The sequence below is a fragment of the Globicephala melas genome, chromosome 6 (genome assembly GCF_963455315.2).
Source record: "Globicephala melas chromosome 6, mGloMel1.2, whole genome shotgun sequence".
Taxonomy (NCBI): Eukaryota; Metazoa; Chordata; class Mammalia; order Artiodactyla; family Delphinidae; genus Globicephala; species Globicephala melas.
Genome location: NC_083319.1, coordinates 13,723,831 through 13,745,281, shown reverse-complemented (window position 1 = coordinate 13,745,281; position 21,451 = coordinate 13,723,831). Strand labels below are relative to the sequence as shown.

The window sequence follows — 21,451 nt, the reverse complement described above, 5'->3', positions numbered from 1 at the left end:
AAAGTAACGACACTCAAAAGTCAACCTCGCCTCCTCTCCTCTCCATGGGTTACCATGGTTACATGGTTACCCTTTTGGTAAAGAAATCTCCAGATACAGCTTTCTGTGTCTAGTTACATATATTTTTCCATCTCTGTTTGATATTCATGGATCCAAACGATTCATGCTTTTCTGTGGCCTTTTTTCCACTTGACGTGGTCAGGAGTATCTGTCTGTAATAGAGATCCACATGGTCCTTTAAAACGGCTGTGTAGTATTCTATTTTAGGAATGTAGGAATCTCAGCAGATCCCTATTTGATGGACATTAGAATGTTTCCACCTTTTCTGATTGCAGACAGTCCCTCTTTGTGCACTTGGGCGAAGTGTGGCATTAGGGAAGTTTCCCAGACATGGATTGCTGGGTCATAGGCTGAATAAAGAGTCAGTGATTGAAAATACTGGTTCTTGGGAGTCCTCTGGTGGCCTAGTTGTTAGGATTCTGGGCTCTCACTGCTGTGGTTCAATCCCGGGTCCGGGAACTGAGATCCTGCAAGCCTCAGGATGTGGCCAAAAAAAAAAAAAAAAATTACCGGTTCTGGAGTCAGACTACCTGGGTTCGAATCCCAGGTCTGGTACTTTCTAGCTGTGCAGGTTACTTAATCTCTCTGTGCCTTGGTTTCCTTGTGAATAAAATGGGGACACTACTAGGACTACCACAGGTTGTTTTAAGGATTAAAGGAGTTGTATAATTGTAGAAGTGATTAAATTAGATAAATTACATAAATTGCTTAGAACAGTGCCTGGCACATAGTAAGTTTTCAGTAAATGTGGAGCACTTATTTTTTAGAGTTCTGATATGTATTACTAAAATGCATTCTAGAAGGGCTCCCTAGTTACCTTCATCATGGGTTTGAAAGTGCCTGTTCACCCAGAGTCTTTTCAACGCTGGGTATTGTCGATCTTTTTTTTTTTTTTTTTTTGCGGTACGCGGGCCTCTCACTGTTGTGGCCTCTCCCGTTGCGGAGCACAGACTCTGGACGTGCAGGCTCAGCGGCCGTGGCTCACGGGCCCAGCCGCTCCGCGGCATGTGGGATCTTCCCGGACCAGGGCACGAACCTGCGTCCCCTGCATCGGCAGGCGGACTCTCAACCACTGCGCCACCACGGAAGCCCGTGGGTATTGTCAGTCTTTTGAATTTTGACGAGTATGGTACACTTAAAAAAATTCAATGAACTTTTATTTTAGAATAATTTTTAGGTTTACAGAAATATTGCAAAGATAGTACAGAGGGTTCCCGTATACCCTTCACCCAGGTTCTCCTGAACATCTTAACATAACCAGGTACATTTGTCAAAACTAAGAAACATCAGTTCAATACTACTAACTAAACTGCAGACTTTATTCAGTTTTCCCCAATTTTTCATTCCAGGTTCCAATCCAGAATCCTACACTGCGTTTAGATCTTTTTCTTTTTCTTCTTTATTTCCTTTTTTTTTTTAACTGATGAGGTTGAATATCTTTTCACCAACTATACAGTTCTTTTCCTATGCCACCTGCATTCCTGCATTGGATCCTCCCCCTTCCCTTTCCGTGTGCAGTTTCCATGCTACACCTGTGTGTAGGTCGCAGATGTGGTTGTGACATAGTGGAAAAAGACAAAGAAATCCTGAATGAGCCTCAGGGCTTGAGGGCACAAGTCCTCATGTTACCCTGCAGTGTCGTTTGGGGGTGGGGGTGAGACGAGGGTCTCCCCACGTGTGGTCTTGGGGGCGCCCATGGTTAGGCTGAAGTGGTGGAGGTCACTGATGGGCTGGGCTGCCTTTCCCTTGTCCTCCCAGGTCTCCAATGGTGCGGGCACCATGTCGGTCTCCCTCGTGGCTGATGAGAACCCCTTCGCCCAGGGGGCCTTGAAGTCCGAGGACTGCTTCATCCTGGACCATGGCAAAGATGGGAAAATCTTTGTCTGGAAAGGTATTGGGGACAGGGGAGGGGCTTGAACAGAACCTCGAGTGGGAGCTCCAGCAGCCTTGCAGGAACTTGGCTCATGAGTCTAGGCAAGAGGAGGGGGGCCTGAGGGTCTGAGTTGCAACTTTCCTACTGGCTGAGCGGCCTTGGTCAAGTCACTTCACCTCTCTAAGACCCTGGTTTCCTTATATGTAAATGAGGACAAGATAATGATCTTTATCACATAAGGTTGTTGTGTGGATGAAATGCCATCATTTTTGTATAGTTCTGAGCTCAGTAAATGGGCCACAGTGGTCGGTGTGCTTGCCATCATCAAGCAGGACCCCCAGCTGGCCCCCCGAGAGCTCATGGTGTGATCAGCTCTGAGTTCTCTGGCCTTGGCTGTCCACAGTCTAGGAAGAGGAGGGAGGGAGGTTGGCCTTCTGCTTTCCCTGGACCATTGGATGCGGGGGCACAGCACTGACCCCCGGCCCCTTACCCTCCCTCTGTTGACAGGCAGGCAGGCCAACACGGAGGAGAGGAAGGCTGCCCTCAAAACGGCCTCCGACTTCATCTCCAAGATGGACTACCCCAAGCAGACCCAGGTGAGTCTTGGAGCCAGGTAGGACAGTGAGAATGGGTCCATTTTGGGTGGGTATCCCACCTCAGTGTGGACTGGGTGTCTGAGGCTCCCTTGAGGACCCCTGCTGGGTGGCCCCTGTCCTCAGGGGGACCCCAAGCCAGCATGTCCTGCTCTCCCCCCTCCCCTTCCAGGTCTCCGTCCTTCCTGAGGGTGGCGAGACCCCACTGTTCAAACAGTTCTTCAAGAACTGGCGCGACCTAGACCAGACGGATGGCCTGGGCCTGACCTATCTCTCCAGCCACATCGCCAACATAGAGCGCGTGCCCTTCGACGCCGCCACCCTGCACACCTCCACTGCAATGGCCGCCCAGCACGGCATGGATGACAATGGCACAGGCCAGAAACAGGTACCTGGGGGGCTGGGGTGGGTGTGTCCAGGCCCCTTCCTTGCTCCCTCCCTGGCACCTCTGGCCCACCCACTGCCTCCTGCTTCTCTGAAGATGTTTCTCTAAGAGATTTTGACCACAGTTTTAGGTGGATGGCATTATTTTGTCTTGCTGGATTATTGCAACCAACATACCCTAAGCACCTACTGTCTTCCAGGCTCCATGCCAAGTGTCTGAGACCCCACCCTGCCCATGAAGAGTACATGGTCTGGGAGGGGAGGTGACCACAGCCACAGCTGGTTGCTCAGACCTGTGTGATCAGTGGGAGATGGGAGGTGCACAGGGATTATGGGAACACAGGAAGGGAAGTGAAGGTGGGTGGTTGGGGCAGTCTTCACAGAGGTGGGGACCTTTTGGTTGGGCCTCAGAGTATGAGTAGGAGTTTGCTGCCAGAGACGAAGAGTAGGTATTCCAGGCAGGGAGCTGTCCTGGGAGCCTGCTGCTGATGGCATCCTCAAGGAGGGGCCTTGAGTTCCATGTCCAGGGGTGTGGACTTGATCCTGTAACCATTAGGTGCTAGTGAGGGTTTTTTTTTCTTTTTCTTTTTTTTAAAGGCAGAAATGTGACAGGCTCAGTTCTGTGCTTCCTAAACTCACTGTGAAAATGAATTTAGAGACAGGATAATGACGGTAGAGACCTCCTGAGGAGGTTATAATAGTCTAGGGAAGAGATAATGACCTTGAGATCAGGAAGGTCACAGTGAAGATGGAGAAGTGTGGGGGGGTGGAATTCAGAGATGTTTATGAAGTAGAATCTGCTTCAGGCAAACACTGATTCCATCCTACATAATAGAAATAGCAAAAGTGTTTATTTTTATTTATTATTGTTTTTGTCATTGGTGTTATTATTTTTCATTCATCACTCATTCATTACTTCAGTGGGAGGGGAGGATGCAATGAAAATGATCAGGATAGGGCAGTGTGGAAAGAGCTCTGGCAGCTCAGCTGTGTGACCTCGGGCAAGTTACTTAACCTTTTTGAACCTCACTTTCCTCACCTGTAAAATGAGGCTTAGCCCACTCCATCACCTTCGAGAATTTTCAAAGTCCGGAGATTGTTTCCCGGGACTTGCAGCACCACCAGGTGGCGCTGCAGGGCTTTGTGACCACTTTTGACACCGTGTTACCGGAGCTCTGCAAAGAGATCTGCCAGCAGGTGTCATTCTGAGGTCACTTAGTGATGGCCCTGCCTCTGCAGGTGATCTATAAAATTCAGACAACTTAATAATGATCCAGATAATGGCAACATTAATAATAAAATAATAATGGTGCTAATAATTAAGAGTAGCTGCCACCTGTAGAGCCATTACCCTGTGCCAGGCACTGCGCTAGACTTTCATGAATAGACCAACATCCTTTATTAGTCTCCTACTGAGGCTCATAGACAGTGAGCAAGTTGTCCAAGGCTGCACAACCTCTAAGGGGGTGGATCCTGATTTGGATCCAGGTCATTCGTTGATTTGTACCCTTAGCCTGGGTTATACTGTGTAACGCCCACTAAACCCATTTTGCAAATACTATCATGCAGGTCCAGTATACTACCATGCGGCCACCAGTCCCTGTGCTGATTTATACAAGGACGAAGTACAGGGTGGGGCAGGGGTGCAGTATAAGGATCCGGAGCAGGAAACATGGGTTTGAATCCTAGTGGCTGTGTGATTTGGGCAGATTATTTCACTTTAGTCTGAGCCCGAGTGCGGTCGTGTTTTGTAACCACTACCCACCACTGTGTGGTTTCTCAACTGGTCTGAGTTGGGGACTGGGGGTGCTGCACTGTGTCTGAGCCCAGCTTTGCTCTGGTAGATCTGGAGAATTGAAGGCTCCAACAAAGTGCCCGTGGACCCCGCCACGTATGGACAGTTCTACGGTGGTGACAGCTACATCATTCTGTACAACTACCGTCATGGCGGCCGTCAGGGACAGATCATCTACAACTGGTGAGGGTCTGGGGCCCTGTGCTGTGGGGCGAGCATGGCAGCAAGGAGGGATGTGAACAGGGCTGCGGGAAGCCTGCGAGTGTGTGGACCTGAGCCGGGGCAGCCACCATCCACTGGGAAAGGCTCTCGTCCACAGGGCAACACCTCTTGTCTTTTTTCTCTAAACAAATTTTAAACTATTCTCATAAAAGCATTACGTGTCCATTGTAGGAGACATGGGGACTAGGGAGAAACAAACAAACAGAAAATCTCTCCCACAATCCCACTCTAAGTACTGTTCATCCTCCCACCTTTTCTAATTAAAAATTATTTTTAATTCTTTAAAAATAGATAATACATTCACAAGTCAAGGATCGAAACAGAATAAAAACGCATGTATTGAGAAAGCTTGTCCCCATTCTGTCCCTCCCCACCTTGCTCTATGACCCCCACCCCTCCATGGATGCCCACTTTCATTAGTTTCTTGTATACTCTTCCAGTAATTTTTGATGCAAATATAAGAAAATCTCACCCTATATTCCTAGTTCTTTTCCTTCCTCACAAAAGGTAGCAAACTATGTATTTTATCCTGCACTTTGCTTTTTTTCACTTAATACTTCCTGGAGCTTGGTCTCTGTCAGTACATAGAGAACTTCCCCACTCCTTTTTACAGCTGCATAATATTCCATCACGTGGCTATCCTGTAGTTTATTTAACAAATTCCCTGCTGTTGCGTACTTGGGTTGATTCCAGACTTTTGCTATTAGAAGCATTGCTGTGATTAGTAACCTTAAACAAACATCAGTTTGAATGTGTAGAGAAATATCTTTGCAGCAAGTTCCCAGAAGTGGGATTGCTGGGTCAAACAGTAAATGCACTTGTCATTTTGATAGATAGCACCCAGTTTCCGTAGGTGGAGTTTGTAGTATTTGCATTCTCACCCGCAACAAATGAGAGTGTCTGTTTCCCCACGGCCACACCAGTGGACTGTGTTATCAAACTTTTGCTGTTTGTCAACCTTACAGTTTATGAAATGGTATCTCAGTATAGTATTTTTCTTTTTTCATTTCGTTTCTCTTATAGGCAGTCTCAAACTTTTTGAAGATTGACGGTTGGGTTTCTTTTTTTAAAAACTTTTTATTTTGAAATGACTTGCTGAAAAGTTGCAAAAATACTACAGACAGTTCCCATATACCCATTACACAGCTCCCTCTATGATCATGTCTTAACCATAGTTCAAGTTTCAAAACCGGGAAATTAACATTGTTGCAATACTATTTACTAATCTGTAGACCTTACTTGAATCTCACCAGTTCTCCCACTAATATCCTTTTTCTGGTCTAAGATCTAACCCAGGATCTCACATGCCATTTAGTCATCATGTCTCCTTAGTGACATTTAATCATGTCTTTAATCTGTGACAGTTCCTCAGTCTTTACTCTTTTTTTTTTTCAATAAATTTATTTATTTTATTTATTTATTTTTGGCTGCATTGGGTCTTCGTTGCTGCACGCAGGCTTTCTCTAGTTGTGATAAGCGGGTGCTACTCTTCATTGCGGTACACGGGCTTCTCATTGCAGTGGCTTCTCTTGTTGCAGAGCACGGGCTCTAGGCGCACGGGCTTCAGTAGTTGTGGCACGCGGGCTTCAGTAGTTGTGGCGCACAGGCTTAGTTACTCCGCGGCATGTGGGATCTTCCTGGACCAGGGCTCGAACCCGTGTCCCCTGCATTGGCAGGTGGATTCTTAACAACTGCGCCACCAGGGAAGCCCTCAGGCTTTACTCTTCTTTCACAACCTTGATACTTTGGAAGAGCACTAGTCTTATTCTGTAGAATGCCTCTCAATTTGACAACCTCAGATTTTTTTTTAACATCTTTATTGCAGTATAATTGCTTTACAATGGTGTGTTAGTTTCTGCTTTATAACAAAGTGAATCAGTTATACATATACATATATTCCCATATCTCTTCCCTCTTGCGTCTCCCTCCCTCCCACCCTCCCTATCCCACCCCTCTAGGTGGTCACAAACCACCGAGCTGATCTCCCTGTGCTATGCGGCTGCTTCCCACTAGCTATCTATTTTACGTTTGGTAGTGTATATATGTCCATGCCACTCTCTCACTTTGTCACAGCTTACCCTTCCCCCTCCCCATATTCTCAAGTCCATTCTCTAGTAGGTCTGTGTCTTTATTCCCATCTTACCCCTAGGTTCTTCATGACCTTTTTTTTTTTTTCTTAGATTCCATATATATGTGTTAGCATATGGTATTTGTTTTTCTCTTTCTGACTTACTTCACTCTGTATGGACTGACTCTAGGTCCATCCACCTCACTACAAATATCTCAATTTCATTTCTTTTTATGGCTGATTCCATTGTATATATGTGCCACATCTTCTTTATCCATTCATCCAATGAGGGACACTTAGGTTGCTTCCATGTCCTGGCTATTGTAAATAGAGCTGCAATGAACATTTTGGTACATGACTCTTTTTGAATTATGGTTTTCTCAAGGTATATGCCCAGTAGTGGGATTGCTGGGTCGTATGGTAGTTCTATTTTTAGTTTTTTAAGGAACGTCCATACTGGCTGTATCAATTTACATTCCCACCAACAGTGCAAGAGGGTTCCCTTTTCTCCACACCCTCTCCAGCATTTATTGTTTGTAGATTTTTTGAGGATGGCCATTCTTACTGGTGTGAGATGATATCTCATTGTAGTTTTGATTTGCATTTCTCTAATGATTAACGATGACAACCTCAGACTTTTAAAAGCAGCTTGAAAGAATTTTTTTTGGACACGGTACAAAATTCATGAGAAGCGTTTTTTTTTTTTCTTAATAGCTGCATCAGCACGTTGATTTGTCAGATTGTTTGCTTATACAGATAACACATGTTGGTTATGAGAAATTTAGACAGTCATAGGAAGAGGTGGGGCAGAAAGCCACCCACTGTAAATATCCCTGCAGGGCAGATTTAGGATGAGGAAGTCTGTTGGTTGTGGTCAGATCTCTATAAGAGGTGAGATGCTGAGCTGGGGGATGTGGCATGTTGGTCTGGTTCCTGGCACTGGTTGCTTTTGAGAGAACCCCTTTTCCTCTCTGTGTTTCAGTTTCATTACCTGTAATCTGGGGATTTGTGGGTTTCTCAGGCCCAGGGTGAAGGAGAGACTCGGAGCTCTTTGCAAACCTCAGTGCTGAGTATCACTTCCCTTCCAGGCAGGGTGCCCAGTCCACCCAGGATGAGGTCGCCGCATCTGCCATCCTGACTGCCCAGCTGGATGAGGAACTGGGAGGTACCCCTGTCCAGGTGAGCCCATTGTCCCTCGGGGCCACACCCTGGGCCCTGTCCATCTGTTCACTCATCTATCTGACTGTCCATCATCCCACTCATCCATCCATCCTTTCAGCGAACATTTATGCAGGGCTCTGACACTGCATCTGCAGCCATGAACCCACAGATCCCACCCCTGCCCTGCCCTGAACTGCTGTGATGTGGTTTACAGTCTAGGTGGGAGAAAGATGTTCAGCAGACATGCAGGCAAAGGTTGGACAATCACACATAACGACGTGTGCAGTGAGTGAAAATGAGAAGACAGCAGAGGAGCAGGAGAGGCAGTGTGGTGGTTTAGTTCAGAGGATGGACATGGAGCTAGCCTGCTTGGGTTTAAAGCTAGTCTTCACCTCTGGGCAGCCTCGGACAGGTCACTTAGCCTCTCTATGCCTCTGTGTTCTCAAACTGGGGTTAATAACAGTACCTATCTCACAGGATTGCTGTGAGGATGAAGAGTTAACATTTGTAAGGCATTTAGAGCCATGCTTGGCCCATAATAGACCCCTTATACAGGTGTGTTAAGTGTAAGGACACATACGTCCCAAGTAGGAGCTAATTGGGTTAGACAGGGCCCCCATCCAGGGAGGGATTTTTCAGCTGGGACCCAATGGTTGAGTAGGAGTTAGCCAGGCATATTCCAGGTAGAGGGAAGGGTACATATAAAAGCCCTGAGGTGGGAGGGGGCACGGTTATTAAAGCGAGGGGAGGGTGCCACGATAGGAGACTGGGGAGATGATCAGAGGGACCAGACCACCCAGAAGCCACCGTGAGGATGTTGACCTTGACCCTGAGAACAAGGGGACGTTGCTAACATGGTAAATGTAATGTGAAGGGATTCATGAGTTTAAAAGGTTGCTCTGGCTACAGTGTTGGGCCCTGGAGGGCAGCAGGTGGGGGAAGACATGGGAGAAGGAGACAGAATCCTCCTTTCTCTATCCTACCCTTGGAATGAGCAGGGCTCTGGATTCAGATTTGGGGTTGGTGCCTTGAACTTTGACCACGACAGTGGGATCCTCTGGGTCCTGGAGGCTGGGTGCCGGGTGCCGGGTGGGATGATTACTGCCTCAGCTCATCCCAACATCAGCCTTAGGAGTAGCATTCTTGGCCCCATTTCACAGAGGAAGAAACTGAGAGGTTGAGGCCCGTGACTGAATTCTCGCTGTCAGGGCGGAGCTTGGCTCTGAGCTCTGACCCAGTAGTGGTGGCGCACGTTGGGAAGTGACTCCAATACCCCCGGCCCACACGTGCGATTGTCTTCTAGATTCAGCTAGCCAGGGTCACAACTGGGATCCGAAATGAAATGGGCACACAGGGCAGAAGCAGATGTGATATATCTTAGACCTCCTTGCCCTCTCCCTCCCACCACTAAGCCCTTGACTGCAGTCTGCTTGTGGGGTGCACTGGCTGTGCAGGAGGGGTCTCTCCAGATCTGGAAGGCTCTATTCTCACCACTCTGCCAGCTTTCATGCCTGAGGCTGACATCACCATCCTGGAAGAAAGTGCACGAACAGTCCCTGTGCTTCCATTTAAGGGAATATTTGCAAACGTGGGCTATCTTGGTTCTTGGACTAGACTCAGGCTCAGCAAGGCAGGGCCTCGTGGGAGGGGAGCGGCCGAAGCAGTGCCCGGGGGGCCTCAGGCAATAGTGCTGTGTCCGGCCTTCCTGGAACTCCTGTTCCCCTGCCAGCCCCTGTGTGCTGTAGGGTCAGGCACCACCCGCGCACAGACCCAAGTGTGACGGCCTTATTTGAGGGGTGAGCCCAGGCTGTGCTGGCTGCAGGGGGTGGCGGTGAGCCTGGTGTCGTACAGGACTGACGTTCCCACCCCTTTCCTGACTTGCTCTCCTGTCTCCCTCCCAGAGCCGTGTGGTCCAAGGCAAGGAGCCTGCTCACCTCATGAGCCTGTTTGGCGGGAAACCCATGATCGTCTACAGGGGTGGCACCTCCCGTGAGGGTGGACAGACAGCTCCTGCCAGTACCCGCCTCTTCCAGGTCCGGGCCAGCAGTTCTGGAGCCACCCGAGCTGTTGAGGTAATGCCCAGGCCCTGGACCCCAGGCAGGATTGGCCTCTCTGAAACCTCCCAGGCTTGATGGGGAGATCTCCGGGCACGGGATTGGGTGGGTTTGGCTGAGGGGTTAAGAAGTAGCTTTTTGTACCTTCCTGCCCTGGCAGCAAGATTGTGTCTCTTAGATTTCCCCTTGTTTCAAGAAATGCCCATTGCCCCTTGCATACCTTCCATAACGGGCAGCTCACTACCTCACAGGCAGTCCATTCTTCACAATTTGGACATTGTTCTTCATTACATTCCAGTTGGCTGCTCTCCCTTTCATGGTGGAAGGTGCAGATCTGAACATAATCCTATTGAGCAGCCTAGAGGAGAATGGGATTATCACCTTCTTTGTTCTGGGCGCCCAACTTCTGTTAATGCAGCCCAGATTTCTAGAATCTCCTTGGCTAGCCACAGTGCACTAGTGACTCATGGGAGTCAACTAAGGCCCTCAGTGCCCAAAGTCTGTGACCTCACCTAAGAGCTGGTCCTGCTGCAGCGTCTCCTGGGCTACGAGGAGGGGGCTGAGGACATTTTATCTGGTTCCTGATTAATCGAGGACTGCCCTCCCAGGTGATCCCCAAGGCTGGCGTGCTGAACTCCAACGATGCCTTTGTCCTGAAAACCCCCTCAGCCGCCTACCTGTGGGTGGGTACAGGAGCCAGCCAGGCAGAGAAGACCGGGGCCCAGGAGCTGCTCCAGGTGCTTCGGGCCCAACCTGTGCAAGTGGCAGAAGGCAGCGAGCCAGGTAGGAGCAACGGGCAGAGGGGCCTCTGCTGCTTCTGGGGATGCAGCTGTTATGTTTCCCTCCCTTCTGTCTGCTTGGGGGTTTCTATATCCTCCCCCCTCTCCTGAGCACCTGTCCCCTAATGTGCGTTAATAAAAGTGAGTTAGGGAATTCCCTGGCGGTCCAGTGGTTAGGACTCTGCGCTTTCACCACAGGGGCACAGGTTCAATTCCTGGTCGGGGAACTAAGATCCCGCATGCCACAGCGCTGCCCAAAAAAAAAAAAAAAAGTGAGTTAGATGAAAATGAGGGCTATGGTCAGTGAGAGGGAGGCGTCCAGGAGTTAGAGAAAGGAGAGCTCAGTGTGGGCTGGGGCAGGTGGGGAAGTCAGCTGGAAGAGGGGTCACAATGCCACAAGCCTGCTTTGTTTCCAGAGCATGGGTCAGGAACACCTTTGTTATGCCAACCCCAGGTTTTTCCATTCTTACTTTTAAGCCCAATCCCTCCTGCTTGATGCTTAGCAGAAATGGGGAAGAGTAGTTCTGTCTAGAGCAGCACAGTCCACTGGAACCTTCTGAGAGAATGGACATGTTCTATGTCTGCCAGGTCCAATTTGGTGGCCACTAGTCACATGTTTAGGCTAATGAATATTTAAATGTGACTGGTGGGAAAATGCAATTAAATTTGAATAGCACATGTGGACAGAGCAGGTATAGTGGAAATGATACGTGGCGTCAGGTAAGGTGGCTTTACAGCATACTAGCTGTGTGATGTTGGGTGAGTTGCTTAACCTCTCTGAGCCTCAACCGCCTCATATGTTGAGCGGTGATAATTATCCCCATCCCGCAGTGCTGTCGTCAGTCTCAAACAAGAAGTAGTCCTGGCTGTGTGTCCACTGCCAAGTCTTCCCTCTCTGGGCCTCCGTTTCATCACCGTCGAATCCCTCAGGCCCCTTCCTCCTTTGGCGCCCTGGGATTTTAAGATGCAGGCTGTGGATTGAGAGCAGTTGGTTGTGCTAGGGCAGGGCTTGTCCCAGGGTCTAAAGAGAAGTGCTGGAGGGGGGAGGGTGGGGTCAGTTGGTAACTGGTGTGGCCTCCCCTCATAGACAGCTTCTGGGAGGCCCTGGGTGGGAAGGCCGCCTACCGCACGTCCCCACGGCTGAAGGACAAGAAGATGGATGCCCACCCTCCTCGCCTCTTCGCCTGCTCCAACAAGATCGGACGTTTTGTGGTGAGTCCCAGCGGAGGGTGGAGGGCGCTCCCTCTGCTTGCCCCTTGGGAGGTGTGTTCCAGGGAGCGGAGCTGTTGCAGCCGCAGCAGGGGCAGGGAGTGTACCCTTCTGACAGACCAGCATAGACCCATGCAGGTTGGAGCCAGCTCTGCATCTCACTCAAGGGGGCAGATAGAGCAGGCCTACAGCGGGGGGGGGGGGGGGGGGGGGGGGCTGGGGGGGAGCGGCTTGCTGGTGCGCTGTTATTAACCTCTTCCATTCCTTCCCAGATCGAAGAGGTCCCTGGCGAGCTCATGCAGGAAGACCTGGCCACCGATGACGTCATGCTTCTGGACATCTGGGACCAGGTGGGTGAAGCACGGTGCTGCAAGTCACTTTCCCTTTCTGAGCCTCCATTTTCTCATCTGCAGAATGGGCATGGTGGTACCTACCTTGCATAATCCAAACAGATGAGAGGTAGATAAAATCTCCTTGCCAACTGCAAAGCACCATATAAATGCAAATCAGACGACCAGCATTATTTCCCAGGCCTTAGAGGAGCGTGAACTCGTCCTTTAAATCTGTTGGTAAAGAAAGTTGAACTTTGCAGCATGTCACATGCAGGCATAAACTGTCCGGGGTGTCACCTAGAAGTAGACATTTCCCTGTCCCCACGGGGCTTGCATTCTCGTGGGGGGTGGCAGTCCATAACCCCTCCTATCAAGCTGGCTTCTCTCAGAGTTGTCAGGGTTAGAGATAGCAGCCATGCAGGTGTAAGACTCCCCTCGACCCGCAGGGCTGTTTCTTGGGCTCCCCAGTTGGAGGATCAGTACCAAAAGGTTTGCAGTTTAGCCGTTCAGCTGCTGGCAGCTTTGTTCCATTTACTACTTAATCTGTACGTTCATCTGTTTATTCACTCACTCAGCCAACATTTTTGAAGCACCGCTGTCTTCCAGGCAAAATGCTGTGACGCTGGGAGTCCTGTGATGAGCAGTACAGTCACAATTCCTGGTGTTGAGGGGCCGGTGTACTGCAGTAGGGAACACATTTGTAAATAAGTGAGGGCGAGGAAGTCTGGCATTTTATTGTCTGATACCATCTTATCAATGACATGCTCTTTAAGATATTTTAGAATCACATCAAAATAAATAAAAATCAGCTGGATAGGTTTTTTGGTGTAACAAGCTTGTCATAAGATTCAAGATGGTGGTAGTGGTGGTGAGTTGTTTTTATTCCAAGCCTTAGACCTTGTTGGCTCAGACACACGGAGACTGGCACATAGCAGACTCTTAATGCATGTTCGTTGGGTGAAGAAACCAGTGAGCATATGTTAGGCTGCTCATTTGCTGAACAAGCAAATGCCCGGAAAAGGATCATTCCTGAACTGCTAGAGAGGGGTCTCAACCTCAGTGGCTGACGGCACCTGTTAGTGAGTGAAGCAGGCCAAGCTGGGGAGACACGAAGGCATGGTGGAGTCTGAGGCAAACTGGAACTTCCCATTGAGAGGGGCAGCTGCTACTCAGCTTCGTCATCCACGTGTGGGTGAAGCTGCCAGATCCTCCCCGTTTGCAAGGGAAGTTGGAAGTCTGGATTGAATGTAATCCGCTAGTCACTCAGTTTGTCTAAAAGCAGACCACCCCCTAGAGGGTGGTGGGCCTACAGAGCAGGTTGGAGGTCACCAGTTTGCCGTCTCTGTTCCAAATCCTTGGAGTCCCGGTCCGCGGGCTCTGTCAGCGGAGGAGGTGTCTGGTCCACACCTGGAACCTGCCGCGCTTCCTCCAGGAGCGCGTAGAGTCAGCACGCCTCACGCCATTTCATCTCGCGCCTCTCTTCCAGGTCTTTGTCTGGGTTGGAAAGGATTCTCAAGAAGAGGAAAAGACGGAAGCCTTGACCTCTGGTGAGGACCCAAGGGTGCCTGTGGGTCTGTGTCGTGCGGTGGGGTGGAAGCAGCTTCCTCTGCGGGTCTGGGCGTTTGTGACGGTGGAGGTGGGGACTTTCGCATCCGTGGTCAGCCCCCGGTGAGCCCTCCCTGGGGTGGTGAAAGAACAGCTCACTTTCTGCAGAAGCCTTAGGTCCCACCAAAAGGAAGCAGCAGCTAGGAGCTGCTTCAGATTCCCAGAATGCCCAAGGACCAAACTTGTCAGGATTTAGATGTGGGAAAGCAGATCCCTGGTGGCGGAGCAGATCTGATTTGGGAGCTGGAAACCCAAAAGCTGGTTCTTTGATATCTTCCAGTAGGGGACGAAGCTGGAGGTTAAACTGTGACCCCCGTTCCTTCCCATGTTCCTGGGCAGGGCAGTGGAGGAGTCATGTGGGTGTCATTGCCTTTAAGGGATGGTGGTGTCCAGTGCGGGGTTGGGCCTTGGGTACAGTGGGACCAAAAACCATCTTAGGCAGGGAACCACGTCTCCTTGGCGAGGGAGACCCTAAGGATTCTTCTCCTGCCTATGTGTCTGCAGCTAAGCGGTACATCGAGACAGACCCAGCTAATCGTGATAGGCGGACCCCTATCACCATGGTGAAGCAAGGCTTTGAGCCTCCCTCCTTCGTGGGCTGGTTCCTTGGCTGGGATGACAGCTATTGGTCTATGGATCCCTTGGACAGGGCCCTAGCTGAGCTGGCTGCCTGAGGAAGGCCCCACCCTGTTACTGGTCAGTGCCTTTCAGAACTGTCCATCCTGCAAGGAGACCTTACAGCGAGCAGGGCCACTCTGGTGTGTGTGTGTGTGGTGGTTGTTTTGTTTGTTTGTTTGCTTTTTTACAGTAGCCAAAAACAGCCCTGCAAAAATTCAGGGTGCTTGCAAAATTGTCTCAAGTATTTGTGCTTTTGGAAATAATTGAATTCAATAAAAAGCTTTTTGAAGTGTGTTACCCTGCTGTGGCTCATTTGTCTTAGTCATTGTTCTGAGAAGGAAGGGGGAGGCATGGCTTGTGTCTGTGAACCAGTGAGTGAGTTTCATTCACCTCGTGTGTGAATCATGGTCCGCTGAGAAGCAGTGAGGTGAAACGGGTATAGATTGTACTAGGGGTAAAATGCTTACGTGGAAGGAAATTGGGGGGGAACCAGGAGGCTGGAGAGCCATCAGACTGAGATGCAAGTCTGACCTCAAGTGAAGGAGGGAGGAAGAGGGGTTGGGCGGATGCATCTTAGATGGCCGTGCAGTCCAGCAAGCTTCAGCAAAGCTTTTGGGGAGTCCTTGAGCCAAAGTAAAAAAAAAAAAAAAATTTAATGTAGAGTCCCATTTTTGTTATTATTTTTTATTGTAGTAAACTATACATAACATAGTATTTTATCACTTTGACCATTTGTAAATGTACAATTCAGTGGCACTAAATACATTTACAATGTTATGTAGCCGTCCCCACTGTCTGTACCCAAACCTTTTTCATAATCTCCAACATAAACTCTGTGCCCATTAAACAATAACTCCTATTCCCCCCTCCCCTCTGCCCCTGGCAACCTTTATTCCACTTTCTGTCTTCATGAATTTGCCTATTCTAGGTACCTCGTATAAGTGGAATCATGCATTTGTCCTCTGTCTGCCTTATTTCACTCAGCATAATGTTTTCAAAATTGATACATTTTACAGCACATGTAAAAATTACATTCCTTTTTGTGGCTGAATAATATTCCATTGTGTGTATATGCCACATTTTATTTATCCATTCATCCATCGATGGACACTCAGGTCATTTCCACCTTTTGGCTATTGTGAATAATGCTGCTGTGAACCTTGGTGTACAAATATTTGTTTGATTTAAAATGTTCTGGAGCCCAAGTCAAATCAGCCAACAAAGGATTTGAAGGTCTCCCAGGGGTGGGGTGTGTCTTATCTCCCCACTACACTCAGTCATTGGGAGGCCTGGCCTTGGAACACTGTCGGTAGGAGTTCAAAGCCAGCAGCTGGACCCCTGAGTCACTTACATTCCCTGTAGGAGAACGTGGGCAAGGTACCACACCCTGTAACATCTGCCTGCATCTTCTTCGCTTCCTCTGGTTCCCACGAGTGTTTCTGCTGACATGAGGTGCTCCTGGATGCTCCCGAAATTTGCAGCCTTTGGGGTGTGGAAGAGGGACTTCCTCTGTGCCCCACTTGGTCCCCCAGACCCTAACTCTTCGCTGATGCTCCATTTGTCACGAAGTTCCTCTTAGACGTCTCCATGAACTTACGTCTCTAAACCTTTTCTCCATGGAGATCCCAAACCAGTCCAAGGAACTGCTGGGAGATAGATCCCCTTCCCTCCCCTCTATCCTTCTGGTCTTTTCTCTCCGCGTTTTCCCCTTTTTTGTTCTATGCCTCTCCCCCACCCATCCCCATCAACTTACAGAGGGAAAACTCATTCATAGGACCGTGGAAGAACAGAAACCAGTGTGAGGGTTTATGTGGTGGGATGGGTGTGTGTGTGTTTACACTGCTGTTTCCAAAGCTGGCTGATCACCCTAATTGCCCAGGGGGTTTTTAAAACCGTAAATTCCCTAGGGGCCCTACCTCACTAGAGTCTGATTCATCGCAGAAGTGACGAGAGTAGTGGGGAAGGAATTTTCCAGGTGAAACATGGAGTGGTCGGGAGTCAGGTCATCTCAGGCAGGGTATGGAGCTATACAAAGATGGAGCTCTGAGGGAGAATGTTGTACTCAGGGACAGACAGCAGCCCAGGGGGCTGGAGCAGAAGGTGGGGAAGCAGAGAGTTCACAGAGGACCTCAAATACCACGCTGAGGGGTTTGAACTTGATCTTGTAATGCCTACCTCTACTCCAAAAGGCCACTTTCATGGTCAAAGCTATCAACTTGACAAATGCAAAGTTCTGGAACAAAGGCAGCCTTTACCACCTAGAGCTTGTAGGGCCTTCACTAGGGGAAAGTGGAGGCTTGTCTAGACAGAGCCAGCTCGCTGTGGAAGGTCAAAGGCAGGTGAACCTGCCATGCGTTCTTCATTTCCATTTATTGGCATTCAAGGCAGTTTATTGGCCAATTTCGGTGTATTAGTGTCTGTGGCTTCAGGGAGAGAGGTCTGCCTACTCTGAGAAAGGAAGTTGTCTGAGGCAATGGAGTTGCTTCGACTCCATATTTTTTTCTCTCAAAGACAAAATAATGAGTCAGGAACACTATCACTTCAACCATATATTTTTCTCTTCCTAACGGTTTTTGAGAGACGTTGGATTCCATCGTCTACAATGGAGAAGTCATTGTGAAATGCCATGACAGGTGCCCAGGGGGCGTCTCTTGGAAAGAGGTTGGTCTGGGCTTGGATCCTGAATCCTATCTTGGACAGTTCAGTTCAACAGATATATATTTATGCCAGGCCGTGTGCAAGGCACTAGGGATAGGACAGAAAATTTCTGTGAGCCTCAGCTTCCCCACCTGCAAAATGGTAATATTGTATTCATATAGTACCTAACTGCAGGTGGTACAATACAGGGATTGAAAGTGGGGCTTTGAAGTCAGACCTGGGTTCAAATTCTAGCTACACCACTAATCAGCAGTGTAATCTTACTTCAATTCTTTGTAGCTTCCTTAGCTGCAAAATGGGAATAAGAACAGAGCCCACCCAACTAAGACTTTTATGAGATTATGCTTAATACAATGCCTGGCACATAGTAAATGCTCAAAAATGTTATTATTATTATTTGGTAAAACCAAAGAGCCTAGTCCACAGCAGGACTTAGTACCTAACCATGGAGGTAAAGACCCACTACACTGTGGATCAGATAGGATATTTTTGGCTGTAAGCAGTGGAAAACCAACTCAAATCAAATTAAACCATAAGCACACTTATATGCTCTCATAAATGGTAGTGCAGAGTTTAGGGGGCCTCTTGGTTGACTAAACCCATTGGGTCTGTCTGGGTTTCTTGTTGATTCTCTTGGCTCTGCCACTCCCAATCTGGTAGTGAAATATCTGTAGACATCCTGTCTATCACACCCATGCATGGCAACGCCCAAAGGAAAAGATAAAGGATTGTTTCGAGAAGTTCTCCCAGATAAGGGAGGAGGAACTATCCCCCAGTCCATAGAAAACCTCTCCTCAGATCTCAAGAGCCCGTATGGGGTTACATGACCATTCCTGACCAAATCATGGGCTGGGGGATAGAATTATCAATAGGCCAGTAAAATTCATGACAGGAGCTGGGATTGGATTCCTCTTCCCCTGAGATAAGAGCTCTAACGGGGAGAAACCTAAAGTCATGGTTCCTAGGAAGGAGGAAGGGGGTAAATGGACACTGGGTAGACAGGCATTTTGTGGGAGACTTTTTTGGAGTCAGATGCTAAAAGTAATAATGAACAGTAATGGTTCCTTACAGTTTTATGACGTCTAGTAATTTCCAGAGGGCTTAATTTCCAGCCTTTTGTTTTGTTTTGTTTCTTGTTTTTTTTCTTCAGAATCTTTGTGGGAAGATTCCCAGCCTCCATTATGGTTACTAAGTTTCTAGAGCTTCCTGAAATCTGTTAGTTGTTTCAATTTCCTTTGTCAACAAACTCTGACTATAGGGTGGATTGAAAAGGGCTGCATCCTATTCGCAAGTGTGACTCCTTTAGGCAAATCCCAGCCTGATCTGAGCCCAGAGCTGCTGAAATTAGGAAAGATCTTGAAGATCATCTATCTTAGTCCAATGGTTCTCTAGTCTTTGGACAGGCATGGTGGTGGGGTCAGTGCATCTCTTAAAGTTGTGTACAAATTTGTGCTTATAGCTTCCAACACTTTCTCTAAAGGTCTGAGACCCAAACAGGTGGAACTCAACTTCTTATCTTACAGGTGAGGAAAATGAGGCTCAGAAAGGAGTATGACCTATCTGAGGTCACCTTACAAGTTCAAGGGTGTAGTGGGAAAAGCCTCAAGAGCAGTGATTTTAAAACTGGGATCTGGGAGCTTCCCTGGTGGCACAGTGGTTGAGAGTCTGCCTGCCAATGCAGGGGACACGGGTTCGAGCCCTGGTCTGGGAAGACCCCACGTGCCGTGGAGCAACTAGGCCCGTGAGCCACAACTACTGAGCCTGCGCATCTGGATCCTGTGCTCCACAAGAGAGGCCGCGACACTGAGAGGCCCGCGCACTGCAATGAACAGTGGCCCCCGCTTGCCGCAACTAGAGAAAGCCCTCACACAGAAACGAAGACCCAACACAGCCAAAAATAAATAAATAAATTTATTAAAAAACAAAAAAACTGGGATCTGTACAATTCTATGAGGTGTTTCAGTGATTTTACAAATGTTTGATTCAAATTCCATTTTTAAAGTGGTAACAAATATCACAGACACTTGAAATTGAACGTAGAGCCTAATTTAAGGCTGTAATTGCCTTTTGTAACTCTGATTAACATTAATTTTTTTCAAAACAGCCTCATCGATTGACATTAAGTAAATGTTATAAATGTGAACTTAAGAATTTATCCTGATAAGAGGCATTTTAAATCTTTTGCTTTATAGTTTCCTTTGGAAAAAGAAAAAAGGGGGTTGCTGCTAAAAAGAAGTTTGGAAACAGGTGGTTCGCCATTTACCAGCTAGTAACCTTGTGAAGCCCAGCGTGGTGAAGCTCGCAGAGATAATAGAGTTTAAAAGGCCACGCAACTTCAAAGATCCATGGAACCCTGGTTTCCTCCCACTCAGGCCGGTGTGTTCTCACAATGTTGTGGTTACCAACACCCAATCTACTTACTTCATTTGGACTGAAGCCTAGATCTGATGGTCCAAAACTAGAGTTTAAGGCCTGCTTGGGTATGAATGCAAAGTTTCACGAGTCAAATGAAACTTGACAGTCTTGAAAAGTGATTTACATATAAAAAGACTGTGGGTGGTGGTGTGTATATGAAAGTGGAGGAGGCAGGCACTGCCTCGCCAGGATACATTCAGACAACTTAGGAGTCTTTGGAGTTAGAGCCACGTTCAAATCCCAAGTCAGCTCCTCACTACCCATGTAACTTTGGGTAACTTTTAACCTTTGAGCCCCAGGGTCCTCATCGATAAAATGGCTAAAAATATGTCTAATCAAGCTGTTTTTTTACTTTTATAAACATTTTTATTTATTTATTTGGCTGCATTGGGTCTTCGTTGCTGCGCGCGGGCTTTCTCTAGTTGTGGCGAGCGGGGGCTACTCTTTGTTGCGGTGTGCGGGCTTCTCATCATGGTGGTTTCTCGTTGCGGAGGACAGGCTCTAGGCGCGTGGGCTTCAGTAGTTGTGGCATGCGGGCTCAGTAGTTGTGGCTCGTGGGCTCTAGAGCACAGGCTCAGTAGCTGTGGTGCAGGGGCTTAGTTTCTCCGCAGCATGTGGGGTCTTCCCGGACCAGGGCTCGAACCCGTGTCCCTGGCATTGGCAGGTGGATTCTTAACCACTGTGCTACCAGGGAAGTCCTTTTTTCTAAGTTTTTTTTTTGATGTGGACCATTTTTAAAGTCTTTATTGAATTTGTTACAATATTGCTTCTGTTTTATGTTTTGGTTTTTTGGCCCCAAGGTATGTGGTCTTAGCTCCCTGACCAGGGAATGAATCTGCACCCCTTGCATTGGAAGACAAAGCCTTAATCACTGGACCACCAGGGAAGTCCCTCATCAAGTTGTTTTGAAGATGAAATGATAGAATGTATGTATAAGTATTCGAGCACAGGGCCAGGTACCTAGTGCTCCACAAGCGGTAGCCATTAGTTCAAGATGGTTCTTTGAAGGTTGGATGTGGCAGGTAACACCCATTAGTTTTATATCATTTATTTCTCTTTTATTTATTTATTTATCTTTTGAGGTACGCGGGCCTCTCACTGTTGTGGCCTCTCCCGTTGCAGAGCACAGGCTCCGGACGCGCAGGCTTAGCGGCCATGGCTCACGGGCCCAGCTGCTCCACGGCACGTGGCATCCTCCCGGACCGGGCCACGAATCCGTGTCCCCCGCATCAGCAGGCTGACTCTCAACTACTGCGCCACCAGGGAAGCCCTAGTTCTCTTTTTAAGTAGGGGGTATGCCAGTGTGATTAGCTGGGTGACAGTAAGAAGTGAGGTCCTGTCCTGTTTGGATTAAGGCAAAGGGAAATGAGCCCAGCCAAGGATTCAGTGATCTCAAACTCCCCAGGGAAACTGCAGGCAGGTGCACCAGAGGGAGCCAAGACATGAGAGACGGCAGATGGACCACGGCCTCTCCTCCTCCTCTGGCCCAGGAAAAGCACACAGAAGCCAAAGCGGCTAGTCCAGGACTGGAGGAACTGATGTGCCGCTTCTGAAAAACGAAATCCACATACACGAAATGCAGGCAGAACGAGACTCACCCAAAGAAAACTCTCACCCAAAGAAAA

At 48.5% G+C, this 21,451-nt stretch overlaps 1 protein-coding gene across 4 annotated transcripts in view; it reads left to right on the top strand.

Annotated features, from left to right (window-relative positions):
- The window catches only part of GSN (gelsolin), a 56,760-nt gene extending 41,713 nt beyond the window's left edge, over positions 1-15,047 (top strand). For all 4 annotated transcript variants that reach the window (XM_030858805.2, XM_060300529.1, XM_060300528.1 and 1 more), the window contains 11 exons: positions 1,819-1,951; positions 2,441-2,529; positions 2,699-2,914; positions 4,755-4,888; positions 8,084-8,174; positions 10,058-10,228; positions 10,819-10,993; positions 12,077-12,201; positions 12,471-12,548; positions 14,017-14,077; positions 14,640-15,047. In XM_030858805.2, the coding sequence (XP_030714665.1) occupies positions 1,819-1,951; positions 2,441-2,529; positions 2,699-2,914; positions 4,755-4,888; positions 8,084-8,174; positions 10,058-10,228; positions 10,819-10,993; positions 12,077-12,201; positions 12,471-12,548; positions 14,017-14,077; positions 14,640-14,809 (1,443 nt within the window). In that variant the 3' untranslated portion in view covers positions 14,810-15,047. The remainder of the gene's footprint in view (positions 1-1,818; positions 1,952-2,440; positions 2,530-2,698; positions 2,915-4,754; positions 4,889-8,083; positions 8,175-10,057; positions 10,229-10,818; positions 10,994-12,076; positions 12,202-12,470; positions 12,549-14,016; positions 14,078-14,639) is intronic.
- The last annotated feature ends 6,404 nt before the right edge of the window (positions 15,048-21,451 follow it).